The following is a 19,455-nucleotide window of genomic DNA, read 5'->3' on the forward strand; positions in this document are numbered from 1 at the left end:
CACCTTTAATTATACGTCCAAGAGTATAATTGTTCATGTTATTATTTCCAGGGTTTTCTCTTTGTTCCAGCCAGTAGACAGGAGTATTTATTCCAGAGTTTTATATCAGTATAAAAAACTTATCCATGTTGATAATATGAAAGTGGAATTTATTCATAAATATAAAATATGTCAACAAACTGATATTTCCTGAAGGTTAACATCGCATTTCTTTGGTAATTTTGTGAGTGGTGTGAGGTTTACATGCTGGTGGGTCTGGGGGAGACGAGGTGTTGGTGTGATGAACAACTGTGGGTGAAGGGGTAGCCGTCACGCCCCTCGCTGGTGTCCTGATGATGCAGCGTCCTCTCCTCCCGGGATGCCGTCCTCACACTAGCGTCCCCCGAGGTTTTAGGCGCCCTGATAGTGAGGACGCCGTCTGAAGATATGGCAGAGGTGATGGTGTCCAAGTTCACCACGCCAGGAAGATTAAAGCGACGACAGAAGCTCTTGTTCGACTTTAATTCTCCCTCTTGTTTCTCCACGCGACCTTCTACCTCCACTAGATTCTTGCCTACTGCCTTCACCTTGACGTCTCCCTTCATGAAGTCACTGACGTCGATCACCACCTGATGATTTATACAATGATTAAATGGATCACAGACAGGGATGGCCTGTGATAACAATGTATGTTAATAGGTCACATGATAAGTGCATCATTGTACCCACCTGATGAGTGTGTTGGTTCTCGCTGACCTTCATGGCTTGGTTCTCGTCTCTCAGGTCACACTCACGCAGACTCCTGTAGAGGGACAGGTCGTCAGCTGAGGTCTTTACTTCTCCCATCCTGGTCAACACCTCCTTAACGGCCGTCTCGAAGCTGTCACGAGCGTCTTGGAAGAAAGAATCTTGGAAGAATAAACCTTTGTGGCATATTGGCAGGAGGGAATCTAACATCCATGACTCCTCGTTGGCGGCAGAGGTGTTGGTGTGTTTTCTGTCATGATCAATGTGGAGAGTTTTTGTTTCCTGGGAGATGGATTTGTCGACGACATTTGTGTCACTGGACGACTCTGTGTTACGCTTTTGTTTCTCAGTTTTTTCTCTCTCGTCGACGGAGCTTCGTCTCACTTGGTTCTTTGTAGCCGTGGAGGACCTTTGTTGTGACCCTCTGGTGTCCCTTATGACAGGTGAAGACGATTGTTTTCCTACTGTCCGGAGAGTGTTTGTGCTGGTAACATTGGCACCAGGTACAATATTTTCCGTCGCTTTGGACTGTTTCTGTTAAAGAAAAATTATTAGAAGGAGAACCAAACAGATATCTTACATGTTACATTTTAATTTAATGTTTATGAAGTTATTTATTGCAATCACCAGAAATTTCACAAGAACGAACCTTCTTCGGCACAGTGACTGTGAGGACACCGTCAGAAGACATGGTGGAGGTCACGGCCTCTGGCCTGACGAGACCAGGGAAGGAGAACCGACGTCGGAAACTCTTCTTGGAGACTGAGCCCTCCTGCCGCTGCTCCACACTGCCCTCCACCACCAACTCGTCCTCATCAACCACCTTCACCTTCACGTCTCCACTGACAAAGTCTCTCACGTCCATCACCACCTGTTGGATTAAGTAGCATTTTGTTCACTAACTTTAAGATGTCTACCATGAAGCTGTTTTAGACAAGATCATTACATATTATATAATATATGTAAGTGTGATGTTATAACTTAGTAATAATATAATATAGGACCTCGTCTTACCTTGTGACTCTGGTGATCCTCCGTGATGGACACTGCCTGGTTCTCCTCCTTCAGGTCACGTTCTCTCAGACCTCTGTAGCAGGTCATGTGGTCACTGTCAGGTGTTTCTCCCCACGTATCCAGGACCTTCTTCACGGCCGACTCAAAGTCCTGGCGTGCTTCTGCGAAGAATGAGTCATGGAAGAAGAGACCCTTGTGAGATATTGGCAGCAGCCAGTCTGAGGTTTGGTCTGGAGAGGAACCGCTGGTCTGTGTCGTCTTCTTTCTTGATGTTTTGTTGACTTCATCGTCCAGACTGAAGTGTGTTGACTTCACATTATTGTGTTCTGTATTTTTAGTAATTTTTGAACGTGTTGAAGATTGTGAGTTGCTACCATTTACGGACTTATTAAAGTTTTCTTTATCTTCTTGTGTGGCTGTGGAGGAGTTGGTGGGAACGCTCCTCTTGTTCACATTAACACCCGCACCGTGTGTCAGTTGTACCTGTTGGATAAAACTATAGTGAGATCTTCCCTGTAAGGCATCACTCACGATAACATATTTGTTTGTATATATTGATGCTTAAGTTTTTTTTTATACAATTTAATAAAGTAACTGCTAAACGTTGTCTGGATTTATGCGGCAAGTCATATAACACCAACCTTCTTCTTCGGCACAGTGACTGTGAGGACACCGTCAGAAGAGATGGTGGAGGTCACGGCCTCTGGCCTGACGAGACCAGGGAAGGAGAACCGACGTCGGAAACTCTTCTTGGAGACTGAGCCCTCCTGCCGCTGCTCCACACTGCCCTCCACCACCAACTCGTCCTCATCAACCACCTTCACCTTCACGTCTCCACTGACGAAGTCTCTCACGTCCATCACCACCTGTGAGACATAAGACAAGCCATGTTTAAGAGGCCATGTTACCATAGATCACAGCTACTCTCCGTCTCCTAACACATAAAGATATACCAAGAGGTGAGAGACAGCTGTTGAATAATGACCCAGACTGTACACTACTACACTATATGGACAACACGCTCACAAAACCTTCCAATTACCTGGTGACAATTGTCATCTTGGGAGACGGCGACCGCCTGGTTGGCCTCTGTGAGGTTTGACTCACGAAGTTTCCTGTAGGAGGTGAGGTCATCCACTAGGGTTGACCTGTGATCCCATTCGTCGAGCACCTCCCTGACGGCGGCGTCAAAGTGTTGACGAGCCTCCTTGAAGAAAGTGTCGTGGTAGAACTGTCCCCGGCAGGTGATGGGCAGCAGAGCTTCCCAGACACCTGTTGACTCTTGCTGTGATAAGTTTGGTTCACACAGCCTGCTGTTGCTGTCACTGCTGTTGCTGCTGCTTCTGTTCCTGCTGCTGCTGATGCGGTCACTGCTGCTGCTGCTGCTGCTCTTGGTAATACTGCTGTTTACACTTGTTAAACAGGAGGATGTGCTAACACTGCTCTTATTCTCGGCAGTTGTTGTGTCGAGGCAGGAAGATGTGCTGTGGTGCTGTGTTGGGGCCATGACTCTCACTTTACACTTGTAGTCACACTTGTATTATCACAGTCACTTGTACTTAAGTAAGACAAGTTGAACAGTTGGCGGCGGTGATGCTGGGAGAGTTGTGTTTGTCCGAACCTTCCTTCTCCACCTTTTATGTTGGCCCCACGCCCGCGCACCGCCCACCACCTCTGACGTCACTATGACGTGGCTTCTTGATCACTCTGGAGTTTACTAGAAGGAAATAAAAAAAGTTCGACATGTTGTGAGGAAAGTCCATTACTATTTGGTGTTGTGTATATTCTGCGTAGGTCATCAGACTACCTTGCGCTTCATGATGTTCCTCCTTTTATGGTAGGATAGATTAGGTTAGGTTAGTACATACTTGACATATACTGTATTGTTATCTTACGCTTAACCTTATTTAACACGATGGCAGGTCTGTTTAAGGTGTCAACATTTATCCTCGTTCATACATACATACACCAACCTACTCGGGAATGGGACAACTGGCCGCCGCCGTCTAGCCGCCGCGGACTGGGGGTAAACTGCAAACGCCTAATTTTGCGCTCTCAAGGCAGGTTAGGTTAGGTTAGGTACTTCATGGGCTGCGGCCAGATGGCGGCGGCCAGTTGTCCTAGGGTCTAGGACAACTGGCCGCCGCCATCTGGCCGCAGCCCATGAAGTACCTAACCTAACCTAACCTAACCTGCCTTGAGAACTATTAAGAAAGGCGGGCATTATAACTCTCTGAAGAAGTAGACTACTGGCATTATTTAACCCGGAAAGACAGAATAATTGATCTTCTGACGAATGGTGGTGGCGAGAAGCTCCGTGGCCATTATGACGTCACCAGGTGGTCGGAGGGCGCGGTGCCAATACAGGTACACACACACACACACACACACACACACACACAGATACACACACACACACACACACACAGATGAGACACGTTGCACAATAAACAGTTCTCCTGCGATAAGATAAAGTTATGTTGGTTGTTGTCTGTTTTGACATTATCTCTAGATTGAGTGAGTAGATAGCTGGCTACCCCCCTCCCCCTCGTACACCCAAGGGCTGGTGTACAAGGACTGACGAGGGACATTGACGGTCTGACGAGGGACATTGACGGTCTGACGAGGGACATTGATGGTCAGACGAGGGACATTGACGGTCTGACGAGGGACATTGACGGTCTGACGAGGGACATTGACGGTCTGACGAGGGACATTGACGGTCTGACGAGGGACATTGACGGTCTGACATTGACGGTCTGACGAGGGACATTGACGGTCTGGCGAGGACATTGACGGTCTGACGAGGGACATTGACGGTCTGACGAGGGACATTGATGGTCAGACGATTGACGGTCTGACGAGGGACATTGACGGTCTGACGAGGGACATTGACGGTCTGACGAGGGACATTGACGGTCTGACGAGGGACATTGACGGTCTGACGAGGGACATTGACGGTCTGCCGAGGGACATTGACGGTCTGACGAGGGACATTGACGGTCTGGCGTGGGACATTGACGGTCTGACGAGACATTGACGGTCTGACGAGGACATTGACGGTCTGACGATGGTCTGACGAGGGACATTGACGGTCTGACGAGGGACATTGACGGTCTGACGAGGGACATTGACGGTCTGACGAGGGACAGATGGTCTGACGAGGGACATTGACGGTCTGACGAGGACATTGACGGTCTGACGAGGGACATTGACGGTCTGACGAGGGACAATGATGGTCTGACGAGGGACATTGACGGTCTGACGAGGGACAATGATGGTCTGACGAGGGACATTGACGGTCTGACGAGGGACATTGACGGTCTGACGAGGGACATTGATGGTCTGACGAGGGACATTGACGGTCTGGCGTGGGACAATGATGGTCTGACGAGGGACATTGACGGTCTGCCGAGGGACATTGGCGGTCTGGGTAAGTCACCTTTACAATCTTAACACAACTCCTAAATATTACGGTGTATAACTCACAAGAAATAACTCACAAGAATGTAAGAATAAGCTTTTTACTCACGTCCATATAAAGTATTGTAGCGTTAGATTAAGTTAACAATGAAACCTTTAATTAATACCTCTTGTATATTTATTTTAAAGAACAAATTATATGAATGATCCAACTTATAATTATTTAAAGTAAAATAATAAAAAAAGAACAGAAAAATATATAAATTCTGGAAGGTTCTGGGCCGTCAGGAGTGATCTGGTTATTGCGGGAATCAGTGTTGGTTGCGGTAGTGACGTCAGAGAAGGTGGGCGGTGCGCGGGCGTGGGGCCAACATAAAAGGTGGAGAGGGAAGGTTCGGACAAACACAACTCTCCCAGCATCACCGCCGCCAACTGTTCAACTTGTCTTACTTAAGTACAAGTGACTGTGATAATACAAGTGTGACTACAAGTGTAAAGTGAGAGTCATGGCCCCAACACAGCACCACAGCACATCTTCCTGCCTCGACACAACAACTGCCGAGAATAAGAGCAGTGTTAGCACATCCTCCTGTTTAACAAGTGTAAACAGCAGTATTACCAAGAGCAGCAGCAGCAGCAGCAGTGACCGCATCAGCAGCAGCAGGAACAGAAGCAGCAGCAGCAGCAGTGACAGCAACAGCAGGCTGTGTGAACCAAACTTATCACAGCAAGAGTCAACAGGTGTCTGGGAAGCTCTGCTGCCCATCACCTGCCGGGGACAGTTCTACCACGACACTTTCTTCAAGGAGGCTCGTCAACACTTTGACGCCGCCGTCAGGGAGGTGCTCGACGAATGGGATCACAGGTCAACCCTAGTGGATGACCTCACCTCCTACAGGAAACTTCGTGAGTCAAACCTCACAGAGGCCAACCAGGCGGTCGCCGTCTCCCAAGATGACAATTGTCACCAGGTAATTGGAAGGTTTTGTGAGCGTGTTGTCCATATAGTGTAGTAGTGTACAGTCTGGGTCATTATTCAACAGCTGTCTCTCACCTCTTGATATATCTTTATGTGTTAGGAGACGGAGAGTAGCTGTGATCTATGGTAACATGGCCTCTTAAACATGGCTTGTCTTATGTCTCACAGGTGGTGATGGACGTGAGAGACTTCGTCAGTGGAGACGTGAAGGTGAAGGTGGTTGATGAGGACGAGTTGGTGGTGGAGGGCAGTGTGGAGCAGCGGCAGGAGGGCTCAGTCTCCAAGAAGAGTTTCCGACGTCGGTTCTCCTTCCCTGGTCTCGTCAGGCCAGAGGCTGTGACCTCCACCATCTCTTCTGACGGTGTCCTCACAGTCAATGTGCCGAAAAAGAAGGTTGGTGTTATATGACTTGCCGCATAAATCCAGACAACGTTTAGCATTTACTTTATTAAATTGTATAAAAAAAACTTAAGCATCAATATATACAAACAAATATGTTATCGTGAGTGATGCCTTACAGGGAAGATCTCACTATAGTTTTATCCAACAGGTACAACTGACACACGGTGCGGGTGTTAATGTGAACAAGAGGAGCGTTCCCACCAACTCCTCCACAGCCACACGAGAAGATAAAGAAAACTTTAATAAGTCCGTAAATGGTCGACACCTTCCTAGCAACTCACAATCTTCAACACGTTCAAAAATTACTAAAAATACAGAACACAATAATGTGAAGTCAACACACTTCAGTCTGGACGATGAAGTCAACAAAACATCAAGAAAGAAGACGACACAGACCAGCGGTTCCCCTCCAGACCAAACCTCAGACTGGCTGCTGCCAATATCTCACAAGGGTCTCTTCTTCCATGACTCATTCTTCGCAGAAGCTCGCCAGGACTTTGAGTCGGCCGTGAAGAAGGTCCTGGATACGTGGGGAGAAACACCTGACAGTGACCACATGACCTGCTACAGAGGTCTGAGAGAACGTGACCTGAAGGAGGAGAACCAGGCAGTGTCCATCACGGAGGATCACCAGAGTCACAAGGTAAGACCAAGTCCTTTATTATATTATTACTAAGTTATAACATCACACTTACATATATTATATAATATGTGATGATCTTGTCTAAAACAGCTTCATGGTAGACATCTTAAAGTTAGTGAACAAAATGCTACTTAATCCAACAGGTGGTGATGGACGTGAGAGACTTTGTCAGTGGAGACGTGAAGGTGAAGGTGGTTGATGAGGACGAGTTGGTGGTGGAGGGCAGTGTGGAGCAGCGGCAGGAGGGCTCAGTCTCCAAGAAGAGTTTCCGACGTCGGTTCTCCTTCCCTGGTCTCGTCAGACCAGAGGATGTGACCTCCACCATGTCTTCTGACGGTGTCCTCACAGTCACTGTGCCGAAGAAGGTTCGTCCTTGTGAAATTTCTGGTAATTGCAATAAATAACTTCATAAACATTAAATTAAAATGTAACATGTAAGATATCTGTTTGGTTCTCCTTATATTAATATTTCTTTAACAGAAACAGTCCAAAGCGACGGAAAATATTGTACCTGGTGCCAATGTTACCAGCACAAACACTCTCCGGACAGTAGGAAAACAATCGTCTTCACCTGTCATAAGGGACACCAGAGGGTCACAACAAAGGTCCTCCACGGCTACAAAGAACCAAGTGAGACGAAGCTCCATCGACGAGAGAGAAAAAACTGAGAAACAAAAGCGTAACACAGAGTCGTCCGGTGACACAAATGTCGTCGACAAATCCATCTCCCAGGAAACAAAAACTCTCTACATTGATCATGACAGAAAACACACCAACACCTCTGCCGCCAACGAGGAGTCATGGATGTTAGATTCCCTCCTGCCAATATGCCACAAAGGTTTATTCTTCCAAGATTCTTTCTTCCAAGACGCTCGTGACAGCTTCGAGACGGCCGTTAAGGAGGTGTTGACCAGGATGGGAGAAGTAAAGACCTCAGCTGACGACCTGTCCCTCTACAGGAGTCTGCGTGAGTGTGACCTGAGAGACGAGAACCAAGCCATGAAGGTCAGCGAGAACCAACACACTCATCAGGTGGGTACAATGATGCACTTATCATGTGACCTATTAACATACATTGTTATCACAGGCCATCCCTGTCTGTGATCCATTTAATCATTGTATAAATCATCAGGTGGTGATCGACGTCAGTGACTTCATGAAGGGAGACGTCAAGGTGAAGGCAGTAGGCAAGAATCTAGTGGAGGTAGAAGGTCTCGTGGAGAAGCAAGAGGGAGAATTAAAGTCGAACAAGAGCTTCTGTCGTCGCTTTAATCTTCCTGGCGTGGTGAACTTGGACACCATCACCTCTGCCATATCTTCGGACGGCGTCCTCACTATCAGGGCGCCTAAAACCTCGGGGGACGCTAGTGTGAGGACGGCATCCCGGGAGGAGAGGACGCTGCATCATCAGGACACCAGCGAGGGGCGTGACGGCTACCCCTTCACCCACAGTTGTTCATCACACCAACACCTCGTCTCCCCCAGACCCACCAGCATGTAAACCTCACACCACTCACAAAATTACCAAAGAAATGCGATGTTAACCTTCAGGAAATATCAGTTTGTTGACATATTTTATTTTTATGAATAAATTCCACTTTCATATTATCAACATGGATAAGTTTTTTATACTGATATAAAACTCTGGAATAAATACTCCTGTCTACTGGCTGGAACAAAGAGAAAACCCTGGAAATAATAACATGAACAATTATACTCTTGGACGTATAATTAAAGGTGGGCGAATTATGAAAGAGATAGAAGTGGAAGTAAGTGATGGAAGGAAGAGTCTTAGATGAATGAATAAATATGAAACTATGTTCTCAAGACACGACAAAATCTGGGAGGATTCTAAAGTGTGGGTCGTGGTCGCCAACCCTCAGATGATAATTTTTTGTAAACATATAGTACCTCATCACAGACCGGTGGACGAGAACGATGATTTAAGAACATAAGAATGAAGGAAACTACAGCGGACCTATTGGCCCATACTGGACGGTCCCGTTTACACCCAACCCCTATCACTCATATATCCACCCAACCTGTGTTTGAAGCTGTCCAGCGTATTAGAGTTAATGATGATGTTTGGTAACTTGTTCCACTCATCCACTACTCTATTCCCAAACCAATGTTTACCTATCTCGCGCCTTACTAAATTTGTCTATTTTAAAACCATTGTTACGAGTTCGCTCCTGGTTGGATAGTTTGAGTACCTTTGTTATATCACCTTTGTTCAGCCCTGACTTCCATTTATACTCCTCCATCATATCGCCCCTCACTCTACGTCTCTCGAGGGAGTACAAATTAAGATGCTTTAACCTGTCTCTGTACTCAAGGTTCCTAATGCCCGGGATTAGTCTTGTCATTCTCCTCTGTATAAGTGAACCACCAATAATGCCGTGTGGACTGCTTGTACCATTGTACCACGGTTCCATTCATTGTACCACCGCTCCACTCATCGTACCACGGCCCCATTAATTGTACCACGGCCCCACTCATTGTACCACGGCCCCACTCATTTTACCACGGCCCCATTCATTGTACCACGGCCCCCACTCATTGTACCACGGCCCCACTCATTGTAGCACTCGAAGGTACAGTAAGATCATTCGTGTTGCCTAATAATGATGTACATTTTTGTAAATGGAATAAAATTTTGTAATGAAATGCTTTATTACGTATCAAATTTCGTTGCTTCTGATAACGATTTAAAATCAGAGTTGGAAACAGCGACCATGAGGCATCTAGTGTCAAGCAATACTGTAAGCTGCCAGTACTAGGTAGTACTGTAAGCTGCTAGTACCAGGCAGTACTGTAAGCTGCTAGTGCCAGGCAGTACTGTAAGCTGCTAGTGCCAGGCAGTACTGTAAGCTGCTAGTGCCAGGCAGTACTGTAAGCTGCCAGTGCCATGCAGTACTGTAAGCTGCTAGTGCCAGGCAGTACCATAAGCTGCCAGTACCAGGTAGTACCATGAGCTGCCAGTGCCAGGCAGTACCATGAGCTGCCAGTGCCAGGCAGTACCATGAGCTGCCAGTGACAGGCAGTACCATGAGCTGCCAGTGCCAGGCAGTACCATGAGCTGCCAGTGCCAGGCAGTACCATGAGCTGCCAGTGCCAGGCAGTACCATAAGCTGCCAGTGCCAGGCAGTACTGTAAGCTGCTAGTGCCAGGCAGTACTGTAAGCTGCTAGTGCCAGGCAGTACTGTAAGCTGCCAGTGCCATGCAGTACTGTAAGCTGCCAGTGCCAGGCAGTACCATGAGCTGCCAGTGCCAGGCAGTACCATAAGCTGCCAGTACCAGGCAGTACCATGAGCTGCCAGTGCCAGGCAGTACCATGAGCTGCCAGTGACAGGCAGTACCATGAGCTGCCAGTGCCAGGCAGTACCATGAGCTGCCAGTGCCAGGCAGTACCATGAGCTGCCAGTGCCAGGCAGTACCATGAGCTGCTGTGCCAGGCAGTACTGTAAGCTGCCAGTGCCATGCAGTACCATGAGCTGCCAGTGCCAGGCAGTACTCATGAGCTGCCAGTGCCAGGCAGTACTGTGGGCTGCCAGTGCCAGGTAGTACTGTAAGCGCCGACCGATGCGCGAGCTGCCGGTGCCAGGAACATTGCCGAGCTGCCAGTGCCAGGTAAGTGCCGCGAGCTGCCAGTGCCAGGCGGTACCATGAGCTGCTGGTGCGGGGCAGTACCGCATGACTGCCAGTGCCAGGCAGTACCATGAGCTGCCAGTGCCGGGCAGTACCTGCGAGCTGCCAGTGCCAGGCAGTGCCCGAAGCCTGGCTGCCAGTGCCAGGCAGTCTGGCTGCCAGTACCAGGCAGTGCCGCAGGAACTGCCAGTGCCAGGAAGACACGCCCAGACCTGCTGGCCAGGCAGTGCCATGAGCTGCCAGTGCCAGGCTGCCAGTACCATGAGCTGCCAGGCAGTGCCAGGCCATGAGCTGCCAGTGCCAGGCAGTACCATGAGCTGCCAGTGCCAGGCAGTACCATGAGCTGCCAGTGCCAGGCAGTACCATGAGCTGCCAGTGCCAGGCAGTACCATAAGCTGCCAGTGCCAGGCAGTACCATGAGCTGCCAGTGCCAGGCAGTACCATGAGCTGCCAGTGCCATGCAGTACCATGAGCTGCTAGTGCCAGGCAGTACCATGAGCTGCCAGTGCCAGGCAGTACCATGAGCTGCCAGTGCCAGGCAGTACCATCAGCTGCCAGTGCCAGGCAGTACCATAAGCTGCCAGTGCCAGGCAGTACCATGAGCTGCCAGTGCCAGGCAGTACCATGAGCTGCCAGTGCCAGGCAGTACAATGAGCTGCCAGTGCCAGGCAGTACCATGAGCTGCCAGTGCCAGGCAGTCACTGAGCTCAGATAGATTACCTTAGGTGTTAACTCGGTATCATTTTTGTTTATGTAAGTTCGAAATTGTTCCACAAATAATGCGGTGTTTTTCATTTCTCAATAAGTTTTACATTCACCAAAGATATGTTTATGTTTTCTATTAACTGACTTTTGTAACTGTGAGAATTTACTAGGAATTAGTTGGAATTATCAAATATTGGGTTGATTTTTATTCATAAGTGTTTTTTTCCTCGTCGTAATTGTTTCTCAAATATTTCTCAGTACCATCAACACATTCTCTGTACACGGGCAAAAATACATATAATTTTTACTGAAAGTTTTTATTTTATCTCCAAAAGTCGTTTACATCATTATAACAATTACGTAAACTTGCCCGAAGAGGAGTTAAAATTTCCCTGTGTTTGTGCCGTAACAATGAGGCTCTCGACTACCTCAGTTAGTGGGAAACATTAATTTGGGGAATCTTTAAGAGATCAGCTCCCGGAGGCCTCGTCTGATCTCCATCTGTCGCGCAGGATCTGGAGGAGTTCATGGAGGGAGCTGGGGAGGCCGGGGTCATCGTCTTCAGCCTTGGTAGTGTGGTCAAGAGTGGTCAGATCCCACACGGTCTGGTGATAATAAGTTGTTGTGTTAAAGCCAACAGGAGCCCTTGGAGTAACCCTAAGCACTCACTAGCACTCACACTCAGTCACTCAGAGATTCATATTACATTAATCTGGTTCACTTCCCCGAATTATTTCTCTATACAGTAATGTAATGAAAAACAACTACTGTTTCTTATGATATAACTCTGAGAAATTATCTAACTTTCTTACAATGACAGTAATATTTGTTGGGATTTAAATTACGCGCCATTATTCCCTGACAATCAAACATATATATATTGTTTACAGTCATATATGTCCACAATTAACACACATATTAAATAGGACGTTAATTTTAGTTACTAATCAATATATAATAGGTCATATGTGATGGCAATATAACGTAGACAATGGTTTATGGTTGCGCATGCGTTGCCGTCAGCTGTTCGTCTGCCACTGTTGCTTAGCGTTCACTCCACGTTTCGCCACTGAACAGGAAAGTTACCGTAATTCACTCCCCGCTTCCTTCACTCAACCTGATCCTGTCCTGCACTCTGATTGATCGCGCCTGACACCGGTTCACCTAGTTCAGATAAGCCCTAACTGCACTGTACTATAGTTAGTTAAATACTGTAGATAATGTGGACTAACCAGCGAGCAGTCATTTAACAGGCTTGGATCAATTAGTAATTATAATTGAAGCTGGTTGTAATTAATTACAATCCTGAGTAATTGTATTTGTAATTGAACTTTGAGAATAAAAGGTAATTGTAATTATATTTGCAATTTGCTGTTCAAGTTTAATTCAATTACAATTACGCCTTGAAACTGGGACATTATGAAGGATTACTTAAATATTGATAAAAGTATAAAAGGGACCATATAGCGCCCTTATACAACACACACGCTCGGGAGTCGTGACCAGAGTTGATACGCCCAATACTCGTAAGCCCAGTGGTCCAGCGTAGAGCCAAACATGACGCCCAGTTACAGTATCACCGGTGCCACGTCGAGGATGACTGGTGTACTGGGACTACTGGCGAAGGTTGACCTTATTGGAAACAAAGAAGCGAGGGGTTGAAGCCTTCCGGGAACTTCTGGTGATCAAGCTTCACTGGTTGAGAATTGAATAGGAATGAATTATAGTGATGGAAATTGTTAGCAAAAATCTAACCACCATAATGTGTAGAATCTGATGTAAAATGTACTTACTTGGGACTTCGAAACTTAACTATGTAGTCCGAACATGGGTAAAAAATTTGTAATTGTAATTTTTATATGTAATTAATTTCAACATTTTAGGTTATTGATATTGTAATTGGAGAGTATTGTGAACCAAGTAATTGTAATTTAAACTTTAGTTGAGTAATTGAAATTGACCTTAAATAGTGTAATTAATTTAAACCTGGGACTACTTTATCTGTTTCCTCGTGTCGTATTGTAGATATTTTTGGTCTTAATCTGAGCTGTCCACCACGATAATGTTATGGAACAGCGTTATACTACAGTTACTTTGGTTAATGGATCACTAACCACAGATACACTATACTGTACTTAGACACTTAGTTAAAGGTGGGTCCCATAACACACTATACTAACTTACTAAGCTTACAAGGAGGCAGCATGGCCGGTACTGCACTCCACCGCCTTCACTTCACCAACTACCTACCCATTTACTGCTACTGGGTGAACTGGGAGTGCATGGGAATCGAACCACCGACCCCTGGTACAAGAGGCTAGTGCTGTATCCACTCGACCACCACACTCGATTGGTTTATGGTAATGACGCACCATTGACTGGAGGAGAGTGAAGGAAAAAGCTTCGTAGAGTGAGGGGCGATATGATAGAGGTGTATAAATGGAAGTCAGGGCTAAACAAAGGTGATATAACAAAGGTACTCAAACTATCCAACCAGGAGCGAACTCGTAACAATGGTTTTAAATTAGACAAATTTAGATTTAGGCGCGAGATAGGTAAACACTGGTTTGGAAATAGAGTAGTGGATGAGTGGAACAAGTTACCAAACATCATCATTAACTCTAATACGCTGGACAGCTTCAAACACAGGTTGGGTGGATATATGAGTGATAGGGGTTGGGTGTAAACGGGACTGTCCAGTATGGCCCGCTGCAGTTTCCTCCAGTCTTATGTTCTTATGTAATCGTTGACCATAAGGTTAACAAACACCTCGATTATGATTTATAACAAAGTAATAATGTAAGGTTGGTAATAATTAAAAATAATTCTTAGTATTTGGTTTACTGAAGTAATATAATGTAGATGAATCACCATACACCATACACCAACCTTATGAATGAACTAGTTGTATACACTAATTACCTACACTAATTGTAGGTAATACAATTAAGATATAATTAACACTTTAGCACTTCCTTTTACAAAATAATTTCTAAAATTATTCTACTGTACTATGGTTAATATCATAATTTTTGTGGCAAGTAGAGCAACACTGTGATATTCATTACTATAACCCAAGAGTGAAAAGCAAATCAGAAATACTGTAATAAAATCTATATACATATTCTAACTGCCATGGTACAAGAAGTTACCTCATAATTCAGTATGCTGCTAGTCTCCTTGTTCAATGATTTACTGTAGGCAATAGGCATCGTCTCGACATGCTTGTATATTAAATGGTTCTGCCTCCTGACCAGCTCCCCCTCTTAATGTGTGTGTGTGTGTGTGTACTGTAGCAGGGCTTGGGGTGTTCCTGAGATACTGTAGCTCCCTCAAACATTTTCAATCCAGTTGGAGTCTTACGCTTTGCTCTGCCAGTCTAACAGCTGAATGTGTTGTTGCTCGTCAAACTACACGTGAACTGAGCCTCGGTTCGGACCAGGATGAATGACTGTCTCTGGATGTGTACAGTAGGAGCGGCGGCGTTGACTCGCACTGATGGTAACGTGACCCCATCCACGATTTCTAGATAATGACCGGACGTAAACCTTCCATGTACATTAGTTGAGTAATATAAGTCCATAAACTATTCTCAAGGGCGACTTTCCACTTACATGTATAACAACTCTTCCCCTCAAAGCTGTTCTACCTTCGTGTTAATCCATCATCCCAGAAGAGGTATGTTTGCTGAAGCGTTCTCGTAATCCAGTAATGTTAGACACGAGACACCGCCTTCACAACTCATGAACCAGATACTAAAATGATTCTTGTGTTTTGCTCATTAGTCGTATCTTCAACAAAGCCTGATTAAATTGAACTTTATTATTAAACAGTTTCATATACATTAATAATATGTATTCCTCAGTACTGTAACTTACTTAAAAGTTACCAGTTACAAGAAATACACTGTTCCTCTTGTAACAAACTTTATGAAGACCTTAGTTAGTCCTCACAGTAAGCACACACACCACACAAGTCTTACACCCTTCCTCTCACGCTGACCTGACCTGACCTGACCTGACCTGACCTTACCTTATCCTTAACACAATTACATAAGATTATAGAAATACCTGAGACATTGGCGTTGTCATCTGCCATGTCTTCTATAATGCAGAGTGTATAAATTAAAGTAGTTAGTAGTCATTAATGGTCATTGGCCTCTAACAACTACCTCCAACAACAATATTTTATCATCCTTCCTGATTGGCTACACGGAGTTGAATATGTAAGACCTATTGTTTTATATAATGATGTTATAACAAGACTATAGCTGTTAGTGACATTATTTATACACCTCATATAACACACACACACACACACACACACACACACACACACACACACACACACACACACACACACACCCAGCGAGATCACTAGACAACGAGAAAGAAGCCATTTGCAATTTTATCATTTATGCCTGTGTGTGTATGTCGAGTTATTGATTTTTTTTCACCCTAAATTAAAATCCCTGGAAGGCTAATTAACAAACACCTGAAAATATTTACCAATTATGTTTGCATCAATTACTAAATTATTTTTTTTTAATAATATAAATGAGTAATTAAGTATATAAACACTGTATTTACATCTGTTACATTAAGGATATTAATTATATTCATGTAATTGGTTTATTTATTTATTTAAAACAGGAGAAGTGTTTATTATGCTTCATATAGATCAAGAGACTTATAGCACGTGTTTGGGGTCTCATTATTATCCTCTAATGGTTAAATACGACACAGCTACATTGGTCACTGCCGCATTAACCATTCCTGGGTATTTGGGTCTTGTTCTACTGTCACATAAGGTAAGGCAATTGACCATGACCCAGTTAGTGCCTAGGTAGTGCCCAACTAATGCCCAGGTAATGCCCCAAATAGTGCTCAAGTAATGCCCAGGTAGTGCTCAGGTAATGTCCAATGTAGTGCTCAGGTAGTGCCTAGGTAATGCCCAGGTAATCCCCAGTAATGCCCAGGTAATCCTCAGTAGTGGCCAGGTAATCCCCAGGTAATACCCAGGGCTAAACAAAGGGGACATAACAAAGGTACTCAAACTATCCAACCAGGAGCGAACTTGTAGCAATGGTTTTAAATTAGACAAATTTAGATTTAGGCGCGAGATAGGTAAACATTGGTTTGGAAATAGAGTAGTGGATGAGTGGAACAAGTTACCAAACATCATCATTAACTCTAATACGCTGGACAGCTTCAAACACAGGTTGGGTGGATATATGAGTGATAGGGGTTGGGTGTAAACGGGACTGTCCACTATGGCCCGCTGCAGTTTCCTCCATTCTTACAGTGATGTGTAAAGACCTGACAGTGATATGTAAAGGTCTGACAGTGATATGTAAAGGTCTGACAGTGATATGTAAAGACCTGACAGTGATATGTAAAGGTCTGACAGTGATGTGCGTAAAGACTGCAGTGTGACGTATGAAGAGAATTAACCCAAAATTTATTGACGTCTCAGTAACAGAAAAACATCACCGTCACATCACTTACACATCACTGTCAGTTTTTACACATCATTGTCAGGTCTTTACACATCACTGTCAGATCTTTACACATATCACTGTCAGATCATTATACATCACTGTTAGATCTTTACACATCACTGTCAGCTCTTTACACATCACTGTCAGCTCTTTACACATCTTTGTCAGATCTTTACACATCACTGACAGACCTTTACACCAAGGCTCCGTGCTCTGACAGATGACTGGAGGAGGGGGGGGGGGAATACTTGAAGCCAGATGTGTGTTGAGGGAAAATAAAAAAGTGTTTTTAAGGAAGGAAATTACATTATTACTTTAACACCTTCCATCTGTACTCTAAATCCCTCCCTTCCCTCCGTACTCTAAATCCCTCCCTTCCCTCCGTACTCTAAATCCCTCCCTTCCCTCCGTACTCTAAATCCCTCCCTTCCCTCCGTACTCTAAATCCCTCCCTTCCCTCCGTACTCAACTCCTCCTTCCTCCGTACTCTAAATCCCCTTCCTCTGTACTCTAAATCCCTCCCTTCCCTCCGTACTCTAAATCCCTCCCTTCCCTCCGTACTCTAAATCCCTCCCTTCCCTCTGTACTCTAAATCCCTCCCTTCCCTCCGTACTCTAAATCCCTCCCTTCCCTCCGTACTCTAAATCCCTCCCTTCCCTCTGTACTCTAAATCCCTCCCTTTCTTCGCTGTGCTGCATGTGGTAAGCTTGAGCATGGGGTTAAGCTAGAGCATGTGGTAAGCTTTGAGACTCGCTGCATGTGGTAAGCTTGAGCATGTGGGAAGCTTGAGCATGCGGGAAGCTTGGGCATGTGGTAAGCTTGAGCATGTGGTAAAATTTTAGACTCACTGCATGTGGTAAGCTTTGAGCCTCGCTGCATGTGGTAAGCTTGATACTCGCTGGCAGGTGGTAAGCTTTGATACTCGCTGCATGTTATAAGCTTGAGCATGTGGTAAGCTTGAGACTCGCTGCATGTGGTAAGCTTCACGAAGGTACTCCACAACCGTTGACCAATTACTAATTACAAGCCAACGGTGGTGGAGTTACCAACATGAGGTCTGACCATGAGGTGATTGGACGAACGGTGAAAGCTTGGTTGGACGAACGGTGAAAGCTTGGTTGGACGAACGGTGAAAGCTTGATTGTACGAACGGTGAAAGTTTGATTGTACGAACGGTTGATTGGACGAACGGGGAAAGCTTGATTGGATGTCTTGACACCTGTTAAAATAGAGAGAATTAATTACCTGACCTGACCCGACCTCACCTGACTTGACCTGACCTGACCTGACCTGACCTCACCTGACCTCACCTGACTTGACCTAACGTAATATAGCCACAAATATAATTCCTTTGGACGTTTTACTTTGAAATTAATTATTGAAACTTATAACTTATAATTAATAATAGTTTATTTTAACTAATTAATTTGTTATGTTTTAAAATAATTATGACTAATTAACATATTTTTTACTCATAAGATAATTCTAAGTAGATCTTTATGTTATTCAAGGTTAATGGTTATTAGGTAAACTGCTCTCCGTGTTAGGTTAGGTTAGGTTATATAGGCAATAAGAAGATGAGGAAGAAGAGAAGAAAAGAAAATAAGAAAAACAAAGAGGAAGAAGAAGAAGAAGAAGAAGAAGAAGAAGAAGAAGAAAAATAATAATAAGAAAAAAGTAAGAAATAAGAAGAAAGAAGGAAATAATGATAATAATAATAATAATAATAATAATAATAATAATAATAATAATAATAAGAAGAAGAAGAAGAAGAAGAAGAAGAAGAAGAAGAAGAAAAAGAAGAAGAAGAAGAAAAAGAAGAGGAGCAATAAGAAGAAGATGAAGAAGAATGAAGAAGAACAAGAACAAGAAGAAAAACGTAAGAAAATTATAATAATACGAAGAAGAAAAAGCAAACTAAGAGGAGGAACAGACCAGCAGCTTCATCCTTACATAATTAAAATTAAAAAGAGGAACAATAAACAAACAATAATTAACAAAATATAACGAAAATATTCAAATGAAATTATATGGGCGGCAGATTAATTCAGGGCAGGATGCAAATGCACTACAGGACGAACTAAATAAACTACAGGGGTGGTCTGAAAAATGGCAACTGAAATTCAACACCAGCAAGTGCAGCGTACTTAATATTGGAAGAACAAATACTGATAATGTATACAGCCTTAACAACATCAACCTAGAGAAGTCGACTTGTGAGAGAGACCTAGGGGTACCTGTAAGCCCGGACCTACGGCCTAGAAAACAGTGCGTTAATGTTCGAAATAAGGCAAACAGAGTATTGGGTTTTATATCTAGAAGTGTAATTAACAAGAGTGCAGAGGTCTTATTGCAACTATATCTTGCGCTAGTCAGGCCGCACCTCGATTATGCGGTTCAGTTCTGGTGCCCTTA

At 44.6% G+C, this 19,455-nt stretch overlaps 2 protein-coding genes and 1 long non-coding RNA gene across 3 annotated transcripts; 1 reads left to right on the forward strand and 2 right to left on the reverse strand.

Moving 5' to 3' along the window:
• Positions 1 to 128: 128 nt before the first annotated feature.
• Positions 129 to 3,366, reverse strand: LOC121875506. The gene is made up of 6 exons (XM_042380072.1): positions 2,783 to 3,366; positions 2,382 to 2,606; positions 1,741 to 2,223; positions 1,376 to 1,597; positions 709 to 1,260; positions 129 to 608 (listed from the first exon to the last, which is right to left on the reverse strand). Exons 1-6 carry the CDS (start codon positions 3,245 to 3,247, stop codon positions 240 to 242), a joined length of 2,316 nt encoding a protein of 771 aa, XP_042236006.1. The 5' UTR covers positions 3,248 to 3,366; the 3' UTR covers positions 129 to 239.
• Positions 3,367 to 5,564: 2,198 nt separating this feature from the next.
• LOC121875507 lies at positions 5,565 to 9,065 on the forward strand. Its single transcript, XM_042380074.1, has 6 exons — positions 5,565 to 6,134; positions 6,311 to 6,535; positions 6,693 to 7,187; positions 7,331 to 7,552; positions 7,668 to 8,219; positions 8,320 to 9,065. The coding sequence occupies exons 1-6, from the start codon at positions 5,670 to 5,672 to the stop codon at positions 8,686 to 8,688; spliced, it is 2,328 nt and encodes a 775-aa protein (XP_042236008.1). The 5' UTR covers positions 5,565 to 5,669; the 3' UTR covers positions 8,689 to 9,065.
• A 2,776-nt stretch (positions 9,066 to 11,841) lies between these two features.
• Positions 11,842 to 18,418, reverse strand: LOC121875508. The gene is made up of 2 exons (XR_006090622.1): positions 17,889 to 18,418; positions 11,842 to 12,145 (listed from the first exon to the last, which is right to left on the reverse strand). It is a non-coding gene; the product is annotated as an uncharacterized LOC121875508 (long non-coding RNA).
• Between the last annotated feature and the right edge of the window lie 1,037 nt (positions 18,419 to 19,455).

The sequence above is a fragment of the Homarus americanus genome, unplaced genomic scaffold, assembly GCF_018991925.1.
Source record: "Homarus americanus isolate GMGI-L3 unplaced genomic scaffold, GMGI_Hamer_2.0 scaffold14477, whole genome shotgun sequence".
Taxonomy (NCBI): Eukaryota; Metazoa; Arthropoda; class Malacostraca; order Decapoda; family Nephropidae; genus Homarus; species Homarus americanus.

Bases quoted from the DNA above. Each gene is read 5' to 3' on its own strand.
- LOC121875506 (XM_042380072.1), bottom strand. From the start codon at position 3,247: ATGGCCCCAACACAGCACCACAGCACATCTTCCTGCCTCGACACAACA. The intron at 2,224-2,381 runs GTTGGTGTTATA...TTTATCCAACAG, and splicing joins TCACTGTGCCGAAGAAGAAG to GTACAACTGACACACGGTGC. The intron at 609-708 runs GTGGGTACAATG...ATAAATCATCAG, and splicing joins AGAACCAACACACTCATCAG to GTGGTGATCGACGTCAGTGA.
- LOC121875507 (XM_042380074.1), top strand. From the start codon at position 5,670: ATGGCCCCAACACAGCACCACAGCACATCTTCCTGCCTCGACACAACA. The intron at 6,536-6,692 runs GTTGGTGTTATA...TTTATCCAACAG, and splicing joins TCAATGTGCCGAAAAAGAAG to GTACAACTGACACACGGTGC. The intron at 7,188-7,330 runs GTAAGACCAAGT...TTAATCCAACAG, and splicing joins AGGATCACCAGAGTCACAAG to GTGGTGATGGACGTGAGAGA.